We start from the raw sequence: 19,639 nt of genomic DNA, 5'->3' as shown, positions 1-19,639 counted from the left end.
ATGCAAGGAAGATGTTTTTGTTAAGGTATTGACATGACATTGAGCGTTGTCTTGTTTTGATTCTAATTAATTTACTAGAGTGCATGTAAATCCTTAGAGTGACAGAGCAGTCATCCTGCCCAAGTCAACATTCTAAGTCAACAACCCCTGGCCCCTGTCCACTGTTCCACTCAGGTTGGACTAGCAAGACAGAAAGCTCCATTTAACCTGGATGAATAAAATCTCCTGCTCAGTTTAACAGAGCTAGTACTTTGTGTGTATGAATATATATATATGTATGTATGAGTGTGTGTGTGAGTGTATCCATCCACGCCTATGTCAGTAAGGCAGTTGGGCCTTCTCTCTTGCCAGTGAGTCAAAACTGGCTTCTCACTACAGATGATTCTTAACCCCCTCCAAATCCCCCCACCAGCATGTTTCCCGAAATATTTTCTGTGATGTCTCTGTGTACTTCTTCACTCTCATTCTGCCTCAGGTTTGTCTTGAGGGATAGGTCTACATTTTTGAATGTTGTTGTGACTGACCAGGCCCTCCTCAGCCTGTCAGAATGTGGTGACCTGCTGGTGTTTATCCGTGATAGAGGGTGACAGTGACTCTCTCAGGTGCCAGATGCAACACTCTCAAGGTTGATGAGGGGAACGGGAGGGAGGAGCCCCAACTGTGAGTGTGTGACGTGCATCAATCATCCCTCGCCAGCTATCAGTCTTTCTGTGTATGGCTGTGAGTGTATGTTTCTAGGTCCTGCCTGCTGTGACTGACGCCATTGTGCCTGGTCGCTGAGCACTCTCCCACAGCTCAGGCCTCTCTGGATTAGAAACACAACAGCTGTATTGTGTGTGTATGAGTGTGTTGGTGTGTGGGCCTGTGTGGACATGTGGACTCGTTAGCAGCGTGGACGTTTGTGTACTGGGGGGATGTGGCTGAGGGGGTTAGCAGGGACTGGATGTCAGCCTAGCTTCTCACCATCCAGTTATTCTGGCTCCTTGCCCACTGTGTACAGTGTGACTGTGTTGTGTTGCAAAGCAGTGGAGTGGAATGAGTTCACATTACTGAGATGTTTCTGCAAAATACGCAGATGCTAAGAAAGGCATGTCAATTCTTGGTGTGTTGTATAAAGGTTATTTGACTTACTGTTCCATATGCACGATAACAATGTAGTATAGCACTGATGCCTCACTTGCTGAAAGGTATCCCTCAGCTTTGTTTACAGTTGATAAAGCTAAGATTCACCCTTCTCTATGCCACTCATTTTCCATTGATGCAAAGAAACCTCCAAAGCAATCTATTTATTGTCACTGGCTGCACATGACATGGATTTGAATATGAATGTGTATCTATTTGCCCTGATGTAACTACTCATGAAAGGCTGATCATTTCAAAATACTTCTAATATTGTGTTGAAAGCGCATAGCCAACAGTGGATGAGGATCATATTGAACAAATTTTTAAAAATGCTGAGTCACAGGTTTATTCTAAAGACCAGCGACACCAAGAAAGCAATTTTAGTCGTCATTGGTATGCTGTCTACGTGTGTGTATATGAGATGTCTGCCATTGGCTTAAACTGCAAAAGGCACCAAGAACAGTTGACTTGTTTAAAACCGACTGGGCAACTAAAAAAAGGGGGTATGTACAAATGCAGTATTACCATCTGACCACACAAGTGCCACACAGCAAAGTGGAGTATATTTGGCATGCTCATTAACAGCGTAAAAGTGAATTATGTTGCAGGAAGCATAGGTGGAGGTTTCGTGTCGTATTCATGCCATGACACAATATTACTTTTGGAATATGGTGTAAATTATAGCAATTTAAGCTGAACACAGCGGCTGTTCTTTCGACCAGGAAGAGCTATCCTGGAGCCTGCAGTGTCGCATCATATTGAAACACAGATTTTAGATGTTACTTTCAAGTAGAATATTGGCAACCTTCAAATATGTTATCTTGTTTTAATATAAATTTTTTTCAATAATTGAAATTAAATTGATTTTAGTTTATGAAATATTATCTCTGAAAACAAGAAGAAATATGCAAATTATTTGCTGAAGAACATAAGTAACATTCACAAACAGTTTAATGCAGATAGACTCAAACTGCTTAACCTGTGACTGCATCAGCATGTTAATTGATAATTTCTTTGTTAATGACATGTCTCCATTTCCTCTGGGCATCTTTTTCATTGGCAGTAAATATAAAGTAATAATCCATCACTACACTAAGGTTATAGAACAAATTATTTGCCCCACTGTAAGGGGTAACAAGGGTGCTTAAATTTCTCTTGCAGCAGGATGCATTAGATCCAGAGTTTCAATGGCACTGCTAATCCACACATTTCTACAGTTTTTAGGGTTTTTACAGTTTCACCAAAATACACTGATGGAGTTCATTTTGATTGTGATCAAAGAAAAATTTTCAGGCTTTTTGCCAGCTTTTATTATGTGGATGTACAGGCTAAAGAAATGAGAACATACTGATAGACAGAGGGAGGATTAAATCTATTCTCTTCTGTTTGTTAAGGCATGTCCTTCCTGTAATTATCTAAAAGTGCACACACGCTCACACGCAGTGCACCAACATGGGGAAGTTTCCTTGTTCTCTTCCGTTCACTAGACGAAGAATCAATAAAAGTTTAATCTATGGATTTACAGTTGCAGTTTTACTATTTGTCATAGGCAAATATAACACGTCATCTATCAGCAGTCAGGGTCATTGTTTCTCAGTCTTGGTCCTGATTGGCATTTTGTGTTTGGTCTTGCAGAATTTGTATGTTCCTGTAAACTCTTAGTTAGTATGTTTGCGTCTTAATGGTTGTATAGCTTCCCACATGCCTACCAAGCCCAGAGAGTGATTATTTTGACTGCCAAGGTCTCAGTCGTCATATTATAACATTGCTTTTGTGTCTTGAATGCTCAGTTTTCAGTAATTACTAAATAAGCTGCCTTTGTGTCTCTTACCTTACTGGCAGCTGTGTGTAACTTGGATAAATGTGCAGAAGCTCGAGACAGAAGAACCTGTTGATGACCGTTTTGTCTGTAAAGGAAGAAAGGCAGATTGTGGGGAAGGTATCTGATGCATTGCTGAATGATCAGAGTCAGGCTGGTTATTCAGAAAATGCTGGAAAACACATCTGTGTGACATGCCTGTTGGATTTTTCTCAGCATGTTGCTTGCCATGTGTGTGATGTTATAGTATCCTATCAGTGTTCATAGCAAGCAGTAATCAGAGCAGATGGATGCTGTGAACTTTCTTAAGCTGCAATTATTTTGAGTCATTGTCAAAAAGTAAATCCGACTATTTTACATAAAAGGAAAAATCTTTTTCTTCTCACCAAATAGAGAAATGGTTCTTAAACACATTAATTGTCTCTCAGTAACCATCCTGACACAGGAAACCTAAATATCCCAAGATTTCATCAGCAAGATTTGCAGGAAGCTAACAAATGCAGAGGCAGGACTAACCAAATACCACAGTGACAATGCTGGTGTTTTGATTAGAGCTCTACAACTTGTTTGTTTTGATGCCTGTTTGCATCTTGTCATATTATAACCATCAACACACGCGACTGCAGGTGTTGGATTAGTTGGTGCAGTGGAGCACTTTTTTTGGAGATTTGGCCTCAAAGGTTGCTCTTTCTGTGTCAGAAATAATTTGTTTATTTGAAAGTGGAAGCTTGTTACTTTGTCTCTGATTTGAAAAACATCCAGAAATACATGTGCCTGTGTTTGTGCGGAATACCAGAAATAGTAACTGTCAGTGTAATATGGGAAATAAAAGCCCATTCTTCCGGTATTTCTGTACATCACCACAGCTACAAATTACTGTATGTCTCTGTGTGGTTTTCATACTGAAACAAAACTAAGTGGCGGAGTGTGTGCACTAGTGGGTGGAATACCAGAACTTACTCCTGTGTGGTGTATGTGTGTGAGTGTTTTCTTCATTTTTTTTGTCTTTTTTTTTCTATCTTTGCTGTAAGACTCCATCATTGCTACTGTAGTTCATCCGCTGCAGAATCCAGAAGCAGGATGCTCACGTGTGTGTTTCTCTTCCTGTGGTGCTTCTCTGACTCACACTGAATGGAAGCCAGTTCCAAGAGGCAGATGAAAGTTGGAAAACACCAACTCTGCCCACTCTATAATCCTGCCACTCCCTGCTATCCTTCTCCTACTCGCCAGCTTTCCCAGGACCATCATGGCATGGAAAAATATCCTCTTAGTAATGAAGACCCTCTTGTAGTTTGTGTCAAGAGTGTCTTGAGTGAGCTCTGTCCTGAAATTCACTGAATTTGGACTCCTCTTAATCTGTGGTAGACACCCCTTTTCTGTAGCTTTAATGAAGACGTACTGTCAAATAAGTCTTCCTTCTCTTTGTCACTTGTGTGTGTGAAATTGGACTTACCTCACAAGTTTCACCGAGGGCCCCAAGGGAATTACCATTACAAAGTTTGTGTGCACATGGTTTTGTGTGAGAGTGACAGCCGTGGCAGGAATTCCAGACTTTCCTCTCTTTTCAGCATTTTATCCAAGCAGGCTATTTCAAACAAGGGGCCTTCACCGTCCAACAGCCCACCAGAGGAGTAACCGATAAATGGAGCAGGGCAGAAAGCACTAACTTCCAAAGCCCAGCTGTAAATAAACAAGCTCATGTTGTCTGTGAAAATGTCACGGACGGTTTCTGTTCAGTTGTGGGGAGTTTTTTTTTTTTTCAAAACTTCCTTTCAGCAGGGTGCTCAACCCCAGAATCACCCACACACGTGGGCCTATGAGTCAAATCGGTGATGAATCACACTAAAGCATGACTCTCATTTATTAATGACACATTAGGAACTTTTTTTGATAGACTGAAAATGAAGCTGGAAAAAACAGCCATGTGGGTTAGGAAGGGGGCATAAACAAAGGAACGCAAGCCAGGCAAACGAGTAAGTCTCACTGGGGTTTTTGTGTAAAAACAGCTGTTCCAGAATGCACAATAGCATCATAAATTTAATCCAAACATTGTATTGGCACGTCAGCAAAACCGTTTGTTTTCTCAAGTGTGATGTGGAAGGCAAGCCTAAGCAGACCCAAAAATAGCCCTGACATGAGTGTGACACATTAAGTTGAACAGAGCTCAATGTTTCTGGATCAGTGACTCACGTCTAAAGCATCTCTTGGTCTTTGTATGAGTGCATTTGCAGTGCCACAGTTTTAGTAGAACCCATGTGTCATATAAAAGTAGATTTTCTAGTGCATTTTCTGTTGTGTCAGTACTACAGAACTACCGTTCATTAATGCTGTCTTATATTGCAGCAAGCAGTTCCAAGAGCAACTGTACAGTGGTTTGTTTTTGTTATTTTAAACATTTGCATCATCTTTTTCCTGCTTGTTCTTAAATTGTAAAATCCAATCAGAGACTGCATCATCTAAAAATTTCACATCACAAAATGCAGTTTTTATTTCTACCACATTTTCATGGAAAAAATAAGTTTTTTTCCATATTTGTCTATGAAGGTGTTTATTCCATTATTTGGATCAGAATTGTTGTATTACCAACATTTGTCTTCCTTCATAAATTAGATTTATTGCGATCAAGAGTACTTTATTTGTTGATTCATGCGCTACCTGTTTCAGATATGGCATATATTTTAAATGCACCTGAATCCCATGCATGTGTACAGTTGTTTGCTTTTAGAGTTGGTATTCCATGAAACGCCCAAGCACATAACAAAGCATTTGCAATCCTGTATGTGCGGCTTTTTTTTTTCTTATTATGACCATTTGTTATACATTTTGAAACTGATGTTCCCCCTGATACATCTGTATCATCTCTGTACTTCTCCCAAAGATCAGGTCAAGTTTACAGTCAATGTTACACAGATCTGTGACAGTATGGATTCTTTAAGAGTGCAGTTAGTGTTTGCATTGTATGATGTTACAAATGTCAAAGTCAGATGTGTTTATTTTTGGGGCCTTCCCTATACACCACCTTGTCTTGACATTTGAAGTTTTAGTGTTTATTTTTATCTACCATCAGACACTCAAACCTTGTCACACTATGTGTGTATGTTTTTAAAAAAAACAGCGCCAACAAAACACAGACTGAGAATTTAAAAAACTGAGAAACAGTATAGTACCCTTTGAAGTCATTCACCATTTGCTTTCTTTTTTTGGCTATAGGCCTAGGCTGTTTTTTTTTCATTATATTTGAGGATAAAATTGTAATATCTACTGAGGTAGAATATTGTAGCGATTATATATATTTAAACAGTAAGAATTACTGGAACTTAAATTGGAACTGTAAAATGGAGAAGACACCATTAAACATGTATATACTGTAATACTGTGTCTGTGGTGATCTGATAGCATTCAGTGTCAGTATGCTGATCAATGTCCTTAGCTTTATTTATTATAAGATTTTTTTAACTGCTCGTTGCATGTATTTTTTTACACATCCTCATCTTCTTTTATTTATCCTCCCCTTCTTGCTCTTCTCTTAGGAGCCGTTGGGGCCCAGTCCCTGTTCTCCATGCCTCGGCGGCCTGGCTATGGCACCATGGGGAAGCCAATCAAGCTGCTGGCCAACTGCTTCCAGGTGGAGATCCCCAAGATGGATGTCTACCTCTACGAGGTGGACATCAAGCCTGACAAGTGCCCACGGCGAGTCAACAGGTAGGATGGATCCTCTGGCTGCTATCTGTAAAACCTCTAATATTTACATTACATTAGATATAGGCGATATCTAATAGTGAGCAGCTTGCAGCATGACAACAAAAGACTGCAGTGCCTTGTTAAAGGATAATTGACTGTGGATCAACACATTAGACCTTTGATACATGGATCTTTAATAGGTTGATGACTGCTGATTTGACAGCTTAAACATTCTTTCTGAAAATATGTCGGCATTTTCTAAGACATGATCCAACTGAAAATCTGTTGCATGTTGTGCAGGGAGGTGGTTGACTCAATGGTGCAGCACTTCAAGGTGACAATCTTTGGGGATCGCAGGCCAGTCTATGATGGGAAGAAAAGTCTGTACACAGCCAACCCACTGCCTGTGGCACCCACCGGGGTGAGATGGAAACGACGACACAAATTAATTGAATGAGCATTTCTTTTAATGTAAACCATATACATGCACACAGACATAACCACAACTGTGCATTATCACCTTAAGTGAGAAATACTGTATTTCTGCCAGCGCATAACTTCGTCTGCATTCTTCTTATTTTGTCCCACAGGTGGACCTGGATGTCACACTACCTGGTGAGGGAGGGAAAGACCGACCTTTCAAAGTTTCCATCAAGTTTGTGTCTCTGGTCAGCTGGCACATGCTCCATGAGGTGCTGACTGGACGCAGCATGCCTGAGCCCCTTGAGCTGGACAAGCCCATCAGCACCAACCCTGTACACGCAGTAGACGTTGTGCTGCGACACCTGCCCTCCATGAAGTGAGCTGCTGAGCTACTTTTAATGAAAGCCAGGACCTTACAGAGATCTTTGTTTTATTTGTAAATCATTAGCACATAGTATTGAAGAATGAACTTTCAACAGCCAACCCACTCGCAAAGAAACATCCTATTTATACTTCCTGAATTTCCCACCTCCATCTTCAGTCACCAAACATTAAGTCAAAAGATGAAAAATCAAACACATTGTAAAATGGATTCCTCTGATGCTCATAGTAAATATTTGTGTTGTCATAGTGGCACCAATATCAGCACTCTTACCCCAGCGGAAATCAAACACAGCTTACATGGACTCTCACGATGCGCCATAATACCTTCCCCTCAATATCTGTTTCTTCAGGTTCAGCAAGTTGAAGGCAATATTGCCGGAGTTTTAATGAAAATCTCTTTCACAACATTATTAAAAAGTGGTTATACCGAGACCTTTCATTTAGCTCTGCTCACAGGAGCTGAGGGCTCACATTGTCACATTTGACACACTGTCTGTAGGATTTGCTAAGAAAAATGTTGCCTATTTTACAACAGGTAATGTGTCTTTTGGACAGAGTAATGAGAATCTGATGGATCCAGGCAGTGTCACCACCCTCTCATTTCACTGATGTAGTTTCTACTGTTTAAGAGCAGCTGTAAACACATACTCACTGACCTACATTCTCAGTTCAGGATGTGTCAATTAATCATATGTCTTCTGTCATCTTTTTTGTGCTTGCCCCTTCTTACTTAAATCTCTTTGCACCTTATTTATATTTATTATTTTTCTCTATCTAGGTACACTCCAGTAGGTCGGTCCTTCTTCTCAGCTCCAGAGGGCTATGACCATCCTCTGGGAGGTGGGAGAGAGGTTTGGTTTGGCTTCCACCAGTCTGTGCGCCCTGCCATGTGGAAGATGATGCTTAACATCGATGGTGAGGAACAAACTCCACTGATTACCTTACATTCATTTTTAACTGCTTATTGTGTGACACTGTAAGAAATATGGAAGTATATGATGTAAATAAAGCTATCCATTTTGAAAAGTATTCCAATATGCACAGAATTCCCAATGTTTCCTTTGTAATCCAATCTTTGTTTTATAAACGGAAAATAAAAATGTCGCCTTGTGTACAGTCACTCAGAAATTGATTTTACTGTTCCTCTGTCGCAGCTGGGGAAATGAGATTTTAATAATTAAACAGATAGATTGCCATGACATGGAGCCGCCATGATACAAACTATTTTTAGAGATTTGCACATGATCAATTTACTTACGGAGATGTTTTGCTAGAGGAAATGTAATCGCTGTATTTAACAGAAATCTAACCTGATATTGCCACTCAGGCTGTGTCATTGGATCTGCAGGACTATCCAGGTTTTTACATCAGTGTGGAAGCTCGGGTTTTGGTGGTGTGCTGGGGAACCAAGTAATTTTAAGAAGCAGCACTCCTTCTGTGGACTAAAGAGTGAAACTCTCAGATATCATTGCTTTTTGTTTTTGTTTGTCAGAATTGAGTCAGTTCTGCTGGATGAGAACTGGTTTATTTTTTGAGGAGAAGAGTTCAAGACCTAGTTTGGTAATTGTCTCCAGCTTTAGCAACAGAAGAACTCTCATTTGGTAACCTGACATAGTGCACTACAATTGTGAACTGTTATGATTAATGGGAAATATATGACAGTAGAGGTGGTTGAGAATATGTTTTGCCATATGCACACTGCAAGAGGCTGTTAGAGACCAAGCCTGAGCTGCTGACAAGAGAGAGAGAAAGTATGTGTATGTGTGAGAGAGAGAGTGTGTTTAAGGAACATTGAGGAAGGTGGGCTCTGGATGGGAACTGACTGGTTTGTTGCTGTGGAGACCGGGGGCAGCTTGTGTGTATGTGTGTGTGTGTGTGTGTGTAGTTGTATGAGTGAGACTGGTGGATGTTGCAGTGTTCAAACAGCTACCCTAGCTGTGTGGAGTATTTCCTTGAGATGGCTTCTGTTTTTCTCCAAGTGCTTGAAGCCTCTGTCTCTTTTTGAGCCTTTGCCTCTCTACGCTCAGATTTTCTCTTTGTCTTATTTTCCCGCCCTCTCGTCCTTTGGAAATCCTACTACTGCCTGAAGTCTCTCGTCTGCTCTCCATCAGCAAACCAGAACTCCAACTGTTTGCGAAGCATTCAGTGTAGCATTGTGTGCTGGCAAAGCAGACTAGTAAACCTATTTAAATACTTTAGCATGAAGGCAACAAACACCGCCTCCCACGCTTTGTATCATGGAGAATGAAAAGCGTGTATATCAAACAATTGTAATTACGAAGAAACGAAACCTTTAAATGTTGCATTTACATGAGTGACTCAGACAGTTTTACATGCACAGAAATGAAAACGCAATGCGTGGGGAACACAATGAGGAGTAGCGTCACTCCCTGTCTGTGATGAAAGACTCTCATGCCTCACATAGACTCTGCATCTACAGTGCAGTCTGCCTTCTTGTTATGGAGTCACTCAGATGTGCATTTGCAGTGATTTCAGAGAATTTTTGTTTACATCACAGCAGCTGAGCTAGGCTACTCGTCAACAACTTCCTCAACCTCATTAATGCACTCTCCTCATCTATCTATGACCAGTTTTGGATTTTTTGTTTCTTGCTCCATATTGTCCTTGTTTTCCTCTAACTTTTAAAGTCTCTCTGATGTTGTGTGCCATGCTTTGTCATCTCGTGCTTCAATCTTTTAATTTAATGAGAGAAAGCATTGTATCAAAAAGAAACGGATACTGCCCATTTTTGCAAATATGAGAATCTCCACATCTTCTGTTGCATGACTTGCTCTTCCTCTATTCAATCAGATTTTCTGCTACATATATATAACATTGTGGTCTTACTATGCACACATGGGATCTACCTCTAAGACTTTCATTCAACAACATATATTCTGTCCCTGTGTTAAAGCTCATCTGGTATTCATGCATTACCTTTGTGTCTTGTTGCAGCAGTCAGTTTTTCCTGTGAAATTGTCCTTAATGACCGTTGTTTATGCTTTGCCTTGCAGTGTCTGCCACCGCCTTCTACAAAGCCCAGCCAGTCATCCAGTTCATGTGTGAAGTACTGGATATCCACAACATTGATGAGCAGCCTCGTCCTCTCACAGACTCACACCGGGTCAAATTCACCAAAGAAATCAAAGGTGAAGCATTTGTCATAAGGTGGTGCCTGGATATGAAAAATAAGGTTAAATTAGATGCATAAAAGTGCGTGTGGGCACAGAAACACTTTGAGCAAGAACAGAAAGAGAACATTTCACAGCCATTCTCTCTCTGACACACACACAAAGACATTCTTAATGCTACTCCAACACTTTATATTATTCACCAGGTTTGAAGGTGGAGGTGACGCACTGTGGAACCATGCGGAGGAAGTACCGTGTCTGCAACGTGACCCGTCGGCCTGCCAGCCATCAAACGTGAGTCAGCCTCCAGGCGGGCGAGGGAACCGGAGACTCTGGGCAAAGTGTGTGGATGGGATTGGGGGGAAGGGAACACACACCAAAGAGGATACGATCACCAATTCACCACCAAACAAACCAGATAATGGCTGACTCACCTAACAACCATGCGGTCAACATTAGTCATCCATTAGTAGAGTAGCTGTGTGGTTGTTGCTGCTCAGTCTTTCTAAGTAGAATTGTGCCATGTGGTATGGCTACACTTGTATTTAGATAAATAATTATCATTAATTGATTCAGTTATCAAATACAGATTCAGGGTCTATTCTACACAGATGGAAAAATCTATCTCATATCTGACATAAAAAGTGACTTAAAAGCCATTGTTCATCATCCCAATCCTTTCCTTTTGCCCCCGGTCTGATTGCATGTCATGCAATACAATGTTCTGACCTCATATGTATATATTCCTGACAAATGTAGTTATACTTGAAGCATATTAAAGTCAGCAAACTTCTGTTATGTAAGAAATGCTAAACATTTGCGTAGGTTTGCATTATAAAACAAACAGCTTGCATCACCACTTTCCATTTGGAGATTTATATTTTCACACATGAAACAGATTAAAATACGGAAATTAGAAACAAAGATGGCTTAAAGTGATCTCTAGATTTGACATGTTTTTTTTTCTCTGCAGGTTCCCACTACAGTTGGAAAACGGTCAGACTGTAGAGCGTACTGTAGCCCAGTACTTCAGGGAGAAGTACAACCTGCAGCTCAAGTACCCACATTTGCCCTGTCTACAGGTGGGCCAGGAGCAAAAGCACACCTATCTGCCTCTGGAGGTGAGAGACAACAAGATGCTATTCTATTCAGTTATGGTGGCTGACATTAACCATATGTCGAGGATGATTAAATCTGCAGCTTATGGTCTGTTGGGCAGCTAGCAGGTGTGCTTCTGTATCAGCTCTATAAATAGATGCAGAGCAGCTGTAGAAAGAGCTCAAGTGTGCAAAAGAAATCATTTTCTAGCTAAACAAGCACTAAAATAATACAAAAAAAACATGTTCAAGCTTTAGCTTTTGTTTCCTTTCAGGTGTGTAACATTGTAGCTGGTCAACGGTGCATTAAGAAGCTGACAGATAATCAGACCTCCACGATGATCAAAGCCACAGCTCGTTCTGCACCTGACAGACAGGAGGAGATCAGCAGGCTGGTGAGTACTGGACACACGTTTGAAACCAAGGGGTCCTGTCGCTACTACAGACAGTGTTTAAATACTAAAATAAAAATAAAAGATATTGGTTAGTAAAATGTGTTATATTACTGAAGTTCAAAAATTCCTTCACCAGTATCTTATTCTAAATGTACAGTCGTGATATTAATTTACTTACATGTTTAACATTTATTTTTTGTATGGATATGCACTTTAAAATTCATTAAGTTGTTCATTTAAAATATAGTTCTTATATAGGTCGCATGAGGACACAGTTAAAGACATAATGTGACCTGGAATGCAGAATTCAGGGAAAGAATGTCCAGGTAAACAGAAATATAATATATATTGATTATCTAGTCTAAAATTATTGACCTTATCAAATATTATAACTGTACTGGGTAACAATTCTACACAACTGAGATGTTGCTCAGCTTGTCAACACTTTGGCCATGTTGTGTTGGGTGCTGTACTGCTTATCTTTATATCAAATTGCTGGTTTTATAATCACCTCACCCACATTCTCATTTTATGTTGTTAACAGAGGCATGTCTACATGCTTCTTCCTAGCATTTGGCAATTATAGTGCAGACCGACTTTGGGTCAACAACATGCCACAGCCGTAATGGGTTTAATGTGAAGCTGCTACAGTGTCTGCATCTTTTTGTTTATGGACAGACTGACAAACTGTAAACTCACTGTGTCTGGCCCCCATCAGATTAGCAGAGTGCATTTAATACCTGTTGTTGCCTTAGTAAACCATGTCTCCTTATCTGTTCACACCGGAGCAAAATGACTGGACTTGCATACAGGAAATCACTGTGGACATCACTGTGCTGGTGTTTTCATTTAGAAGCACCATTACTTGAAACTGACAGGGAAATGGTGGGTGGAATAGCAGAGATTGAAAGTCACGAAAGGACAACACAAGCAGATAAGCTGTGTCTGTGAGAATCACGCAGTGGATTCTGTAATAGATCTGGATATTGTGCCTGTTAAGCTGATCATGTGCTCCGTATGCTTGAAGTCACTTTGGACTAATGTGCTCACACCTACAATTCTGTGACATGTCTGAAACTTACCATTGCATTTTTCCTATGCATCAGCATTGCATATATTCTTAGACAGTAAACATTGTTCCAACTCAGTACGGTGGTAAACAACAACAGTTGAACTGTAAGCTCTGTTCTGAATTTGGTCAGTGCTGGCTAAGAACTTCATGGCAAATGCTCCTATTCACATTCTTAATACTAGCGATTAGAAACGGAAGAAACTGGATAACATAGCTTTTTGTTTTTTACACTTACACAAGTTTACAACGTCAGGTTAGAACTAAGTTTTTGAAGTTAACAAATGAGATAGGTTGTGTTAGTAGGGAGCTGTGGAGGTGCCGGTTGTCATGTTTTGTTCCCTTCAGATTGAACGCAGCCAGCTATTTTCACTTCTTTCCACTCATCTGCTGCATTTAAACTTATAGTTCATGGACAAACATGAGAGTGGTGTTGGTCTTCTATTGTTACTTGGGGCAGGAAAGCAAATAAGCAAAATGAGGAGCTCTTTCTTCAAATAAAATAAGCCACAAATGAGTGAATACATAACAGAGACTTTAGGCATGGTTGGCCATATACTGTAACCTTACAGTACTGCACTGTCTCTTAGTCATGCCGTCATAACATACGTCTGCCTGAACCTGTGCCTGATTCTCTCACCCCTATTTCCCTGCAGGTGCGCAGTGCCAACTATGAGGCAGACCCTTTTGTGCAGGAATTCCAGTTCAAAGTGCGCGACGAGATGGCCCACGTGACGGGGCGAGTGCTACCCGCCCCCATGCTGCAGTACGGCGGCAGGGTGAGCACAGAGCACTTTATGGTACCCTTCCTTTAAATCACGCCCATTCTCTCTGTTTGTCTGACACGCTCTCCCCTTCCGCAGCCTTTATTCCACTGCCTTTTTGGGGAACTAACTCATTGGCTTATGTTTGTACTTCATGGTGTCAGTCTTTTTGGCTTCTATGGTTGAGTCTCAATAGTGCTGCCTTTGATTCCACATTTTAAAAAAGGTGTTCTTTTGGAAAAAAAAAAAAAAGATGGCAATCAGGACATTAACCATTTTTGTCCATCTGCCACAAGGATTATTTGGAATACAATGAAAATATCCAATTCTTGATTGGGAAGCTTCTCACAAGCTAACAGGACATGAGCTGTACATGTTCTACTCAACAAGAGCATCTGGGGCATCTGCAACCCAGTCAAAACAGTGATAGAGACAGCAGAGCAGCTCTCCAAACCCCCAGTCACAGTATTACATTGAAAAATACCAAATTTCACTTCAGTCTGGCAAGACCCCTGGTACTTCTTATTCAATGTAAACCTTATTTTCTGAAACCAGTACAAACAACAAGTAACTGCTCTAATGCATACAGTACATGACTCTGAGGGTCGACATCACCCCATCACTCAAGCCTGGACTTCAAGAAAAAGCTTTGCCAATGGGCAAATCTGAGAACACTGCCATGTGTTTAGTCTTCGCCAGCAAAATTTATTCACCCTCTCAATAGCAGTGGCATATTTGCAGCCTGCTGCCTGAATCATTCTTCCCTCAGCTGAAGAAAGGGTAGATAGGCTCTTCAAAGCAGGTGTCAAACATGTACAGTCTCTTCATGGTTACAGTGTCATAGATACTGAGACACCTGTTGTCGTAGTCCAAGTGCGCACCAACGCAAGGAGAGTTCCAGTAGTCGGCCACCAGAATACACCCGTCCTCCCCATTGGCATACAGCCGGTTCTGGAGATAGAGCCAAAACCATTGCCAACAATTGCTTGAGATTGAATTTAAAAGGTTTTCAAAAAATGAATAAATGAGCAGCTTATTGAGACTGAACTCCAGTATTGATTAACATCTGTCTGTTTATCTTCTTTGAGGAGACACACCTGTACATTTGTGTGTGTGTATTACAGAGAAATATTACACAATGCACCTGGTACTTCATGTGATACACACACCAAACTACATTATACATACTCTTGAAAATAGTGCATCACACTAGCTTTGCAAATACATTAAATAATCACATTAAAAACATTTTATTCTTACTGTTATTGATGATATCTTACATTTGTTGTTATTTGCTGTTAAAGTTAAAATTTTTCTGATGACATTTAAACCTTTTTACATATGCATGTTTCTTGGAGTGATTTTATGTCAGTGTGAATTAGTGTGCAGACATGGAGTGAATGAAAGGTGCATGTTAGTAAAAATCAAAAAGTGTTATTTGTGTATGTGGTCGTGCCAATATTTGTTAGTCTACTTGTTCAGTGTGAGTCTGTGTGGACAGTGTGAAAGTGAGTGTTTGCCCATATAATCATGAGTACATGTGTTGAGATTGCGATGTTGTTTCAGAACCGCACTGTAGCCACACCCAGCCATGGGGTGTGGGACATGAGGGGAAAGCAGTTCCACACTGGGGTGGAGATCAAGATGTGGGCCATTGCCTGCTTCGCCACACAGAGGCAGTGTCGGGAAGAAATCCTCAAGTGAGATCCTTTGCTAATATGTTTTTTTTCTGTAGGGTTTTAAAACTCCTTTTTATAGATTCTTTGGTCGCAGAGCTTGCAGTGATGATCATTTATGATATATATATATTTCTTCAAATCCTGTCTTTTCAGCCTTTCTCGTTAAGCTGTCTAGATATTAGAGATGAGCTCATTTGGTTATTATCCATTGTTTATTGTTGTCTCCAGAACTGCAAATTTGCATGAATTCATATTTTCTCTTGCAAATGACAACAAATAGAACAGCATCATCCCTCAAGGTGTTGGTATTTCTACATGAAGCCTGACTTTTTCATTCTGTTATCTTAATTTTACTACTTGATATTACAAGATCAGTGCACACTAATGAAAAAATAAATTTTAGCATTTTCATCTGTAACATCTGTAATTTCGAAACCCTAAATACCTGGTGATGTCCAAAATGAGTCAAAAAGGATTCTGACAGTTACATGGGTAAATGCAATACCAGAACAACTATTCAAGCTGGAATTTTAAGTACTCAGCCAGGATTTCTCAACCCCAAGGCTTTCCAAATGGAAGCTTTGTTCACCCTTTGCTCCCTCTCGTTCCTCATGTAGGGGTTTCACAGACCAGCTTCGTAAAATCTCTAAGGATGCTGGGATGCCCATCCAGGGCCAGCCATGCTTCTGTAAATACGCCCAGGGAGCAGACAGCGTGGAGCCCATGTTCAGACACCTGAAGAACACCTACGCCGGACTTCAGCTCATTATCGTCATCCTGCCGGGAAAGACTCCAGTCTACGGTTAGAAAACTGCTTAGAAACACATATTATCTTGGAGTAGAGAGATACATTTCTGTCTAAGACACTAATGCTGTTCTGGGACTGAATGCAATTTACTCTTCTTCAGTGTTTCAGTGAAGAGAGCACTGCACTCAGTATGGGAGAAATACAATCTGCTTCAATTACTTGTTCATTATATTTGTATATTTTGATTAGACTGACTTTTTTAAATCAAAAAGAAAACTCTCCATATTAAGTGCTAGAATTTTACAACAATATTATGAGGTCTATACGACTGTTTTAAAAGATATAAAATTGTAAAACTGTTTAGGTTATTATTTTTTAATGATCACTCTTTTTGCTCACTTTTTTGAACTACCTATAGCGGAGGTAAAGCGTGTGGGAGACACCCTCTTGGGAATGGCAACTCAGTGTGTTCAGGTTAAGAATGTGGTGAAAACATCACCTCAGACCCTCTCCAACCTCTGCCTCAAGATCAATGTAAAGCTGGGAGGCATCAACAACATCCTGGTACCTCACCAACGGTGAGCCATGCTCTCCCTCTCATTACATATGGCATCTCTATAATGCTTGTTTGAAATGCATTAAATTGTTGAATTTGTTTCAAATGTCTAAATAAGACATTGGTTACATGACATTATGTATATTGTGTGTTGTAACTAATGTCTTTGCTGTGTTTTTCAATTTACAGACCATCAGTATTTCAGCAGCCAGTGATCTTCTTGGGAGCAGATGTTACACATCCGCCAGCTGGAGATGGGAAGAAGCCTTCAATTGCAGCAGTTAGTTTTTTCTATATTTCGACCTCACCTCACCTGTTTGTTAAATTTATGATATTGTAAGTTTGGTCCTGATGTCATTCCCCTTCACTCTTGATTGGGATTCAGGTTTTTTTCTCTTCCTCCTCTAATCTTTCCTCTCACCTATTATCATTGCCCTTTACTTAGACCTTTTTTTGCCCCTCACTCTTCTCTTCCAGGTGGTAGGGAGCATGGACGCCCACCCCAGCAGGTATTGTGCCACTGTGCGAGTCCAGAGGCCCAGGCAGGAGGTTATCCAGGACCTGGCCTCTATGGTGCGGGAATTGCTCATCCAGTTCTACAAGTCAACCCGCTACAAGCCCACCAGGATAATTTTCTACAGGGATGGAGTTTCAGAAGGCCAGTTCAGACAGGTCAGTATTTTACTAAAAGAGGCAGTTTTAGTCGGGGTATGAATTGAACATCAGATGCCAGCCAAAATTCTGTAGTGTTTCCTACATTTTTGCATTTTTTAGCACTTACTAAATTTTATTTACTCTGTGTTCTGACTCTGAATCATAATCTAGATATTCTAGACAGAGATGATACATTTAGGTAGTTTGCTTTTTTGCAGACTAAAAGTGTATAAGCATATTCAAAAACTCATTTAAATCAGAGATGACAATGAGAAATGTTTTTACAGTGGCAGGCAGTACTCCTAGGTTCCCCTGTATTTGAACTATTAAGTTATTACTGTAATTGATTGACTAATAGACCTACAATGTAAAGACCCATGTCAGCCACGACGGTACAACATGAAACTAAATTGACATGAATAAGGACACAAGAATATACTGTACACTATATAGAGAAAATAGTCCATATTGTTTTCTCCTCAGGTTGTCATCAAGCAGAATTTTTCTTTTTCTTCTTCAGGTGCTGTATTATGAGCTGCTGGCCATCCGTGAGGCCTGTATCAGCCTGGAGAAGGAGTACCAGCCAGGCATCACTTACATTGTTGTGCAAAAACGCCACCATACACGCCTCTTCTGTGCCGACCGCAACGAGAGAGTGAGTCCCCAACGCACACAAACGCCAGCTCATACACACTATGACACAGTAATGGTACCCATTAAAGTCAGTACAGTGTGTTATATGTTAGTCCATATTCTTTTTTTATGCTCTGTATTAGCACATCAAGTACTGAAAATGGGCCTCTTTAATTACCTTTTGTTGTCGATTGGACTGTTCACCCTCTTAACCCCTGTAATTACATTCGATTAAAGCATTAGGACCCAATGCACACCAAGAGCTCTGGAGTGGCACTCAAGGCCCCCCAGAGTAAGACCCAGACAGTAACAACCTTATTTTCAGTGCAGGCACTCTCTCACGGAGCATTAGGCTCTCTGGGGTATTAGACTTTTAATTGGTTGATTGGGAGGCACTTGGTGAACCTTTCCCTGGGTCGCTCTATCAACTAGTAATTTTTTTAATAATTAGAATTTTTACTCCCTGACATCACTTAATGCTTTAAAAGCTTTGCTCGCCGCAGCTTTTCCCTGCATCTGCCTCTGAAGGACAGCTTCCACTTTTTGTTTTAATCATTTTTTGTTTTAATGGTCAAAAATGAAAGGGAAAAAAAGTCGGAGGCATTAGCAGGGAGTGACGTTTATTTTGCTTTGTCAGGTTGGACGTAGTGGAAACATTCCTGCTGGTACTACCGTGGATACGGACATCACGCATCCCTACGAGTTTGACTTTTACCTCTGCAGTCACGCTGGAATACAGGTCTGACCAAACTCTTATCTTCCCTGCCCAGAATTCTGCCTTTTTCAACAGTATTTCACCACACCTTTCTCCACCAAAATCTTAACATCTAAAGATTGTGTGCTTTTTTAGGACTATGCATTATTTTAATATAACTAATGAACAGGATTTAAGAATAAAGCACTCACATGAGAAAATTATTTCAAATTAGATTCTGACAAACTCATCTTTAACTCCTAAATTACCATTATGCTGTTGCAATTATTGTTTGTAAGCCACTGTTAAGGTGTGTTTACAGAGATGTACACCACAGCTGATAGCGTCTGGTTATTGTACATTTAGACAGAGGTTTAATTGTTCGACTGTGGCCATTTTATGTTTTTATCGGTTCAGTGTAACTTTGTGATCACCTGGGGTTTCCGTGTTTTTTATATTTTATGTGTGCCCACCAAGACCAATTCCCATTGACTATGTTAAAAATTGCAGTGGCCTATTGACTTGTAAACTTGAATCTAATCACAATTCAAATGTGTCTTTTAATTCCCTACTCTCAGGGCACCAGTCGACCCTCCCACTACCATGTACTGTGGGACGACAACTGTTTTACCGCCGATGAATTCCAGCTGCTCACCTACCAGTTGTGCCACACCTATGTGCGCTGTACCCGCTCAGTCTCCATCCCTGCGCCAGCCTACTATGCCCACCTGGTGGCCTTCCGTGCACGCTACCATCTGGTGGACAAAGAACATGACAGGTGAGAAGAGTG

General features: G+C 40.6%; 1 protein-coding gene across 2 annotated transcripts in view; it reads left to right on the top strand.

The window, feature by feature from the left end:
• The window catches only part of LOC111578592 (protein argonaute-3), a 33,286-nt gene that overhangs the window by 5,789 nt on the left and 7,858 nt on the right, over positions 1 to 19,639 (top strand). The window contains exons 2-18 of one of the 2 annotated variants that reach the window (XM_023285478.3): positions 6,472 to 6,643; positions 6,923 to 7,043; positions 7,213 to 7,421; positions 8,208 to 8,344; positions 10,444 to 10,578; positions 10,767 to 10,854; positions 11,534 to 11,681; positions 11,933 to 12,052; positions 13,778 to 13,921; positions 15,452 to 15,585; positions 16,182 to 16,366; positions 16,731 to 16,890; positions 17,058 to 17,148; positions 17,346 to 17,540; positions 18,043 to 18,177; positions 18,793 to 18,894; positions 19,428 to 19,627. In XM_023285478.3, the coding sequence (XP_023141246.1) occupies positions 6,472 to 6,643; positions 6,923 to 7,043; positions 7,213 to 7,421; positions 8,208 to 8,344; positions 10,444 to 10,578; positions 10,767 to 10,854; positions 11,534 to 11,681; positions 11,933 to 12,052; positions 13,778 to 13,921; positions 15,452 to 15,585; positions 16,182 to 16,366; positions 16,731 to 16,890; positions 17,058 to 17,148; positions 17,346 to 17,540; positions 18,043 to 18,177; positions 18,793 to 18,894; positions 19,428 to 19,627 (2,476 nt within the window). The remainder of the gene's footprint in view (positions 1 to 6,471; positions 6,644 to 6,922; positions 7,044 to 7,212; positions 7,422 to 8,207; positions 8,345 to 10,443; positions 10,579 to 10,766; positions 10,855 to 11,533; positions 11,682 to 11,932; positions 12,053 to 13,777; positions 13,922 to 15,451; positions 15,586 to 16,181; positions 16,367 to 16,730; positions 16,891 to 17,057; positions 17,149 to 17,345; positions 17,541 to 18,042; positions 18,178 to 18,792; positions 18,895 to 19,427; positions 19,628 to 19,639) is intronic. The other variant, XM_023285479.3, reaches the window with a different exon arrangement.

The sequence above is a fragment of the Amphiprion ocellaris genome, chromosome 9 (assembly GCF_022539595.1).
Source record: "Amphiprion ocellaris isolate individual 3 ecotype Okinawa chromosome 9, ASM2253959v1, whole genome shotgun sequence".
Taxonomy (NCBI): Eukaryota; Metazoa; Chordata; class Actinopteri; family Pomacentridae; genus Amphiprion; species Amphiprion ocellaris.
The sequence above is the reverse complement of the archived record's forward strand: the minus strand, read 5'-3'. Positions and strand labels throughout refer to the sequence as shown.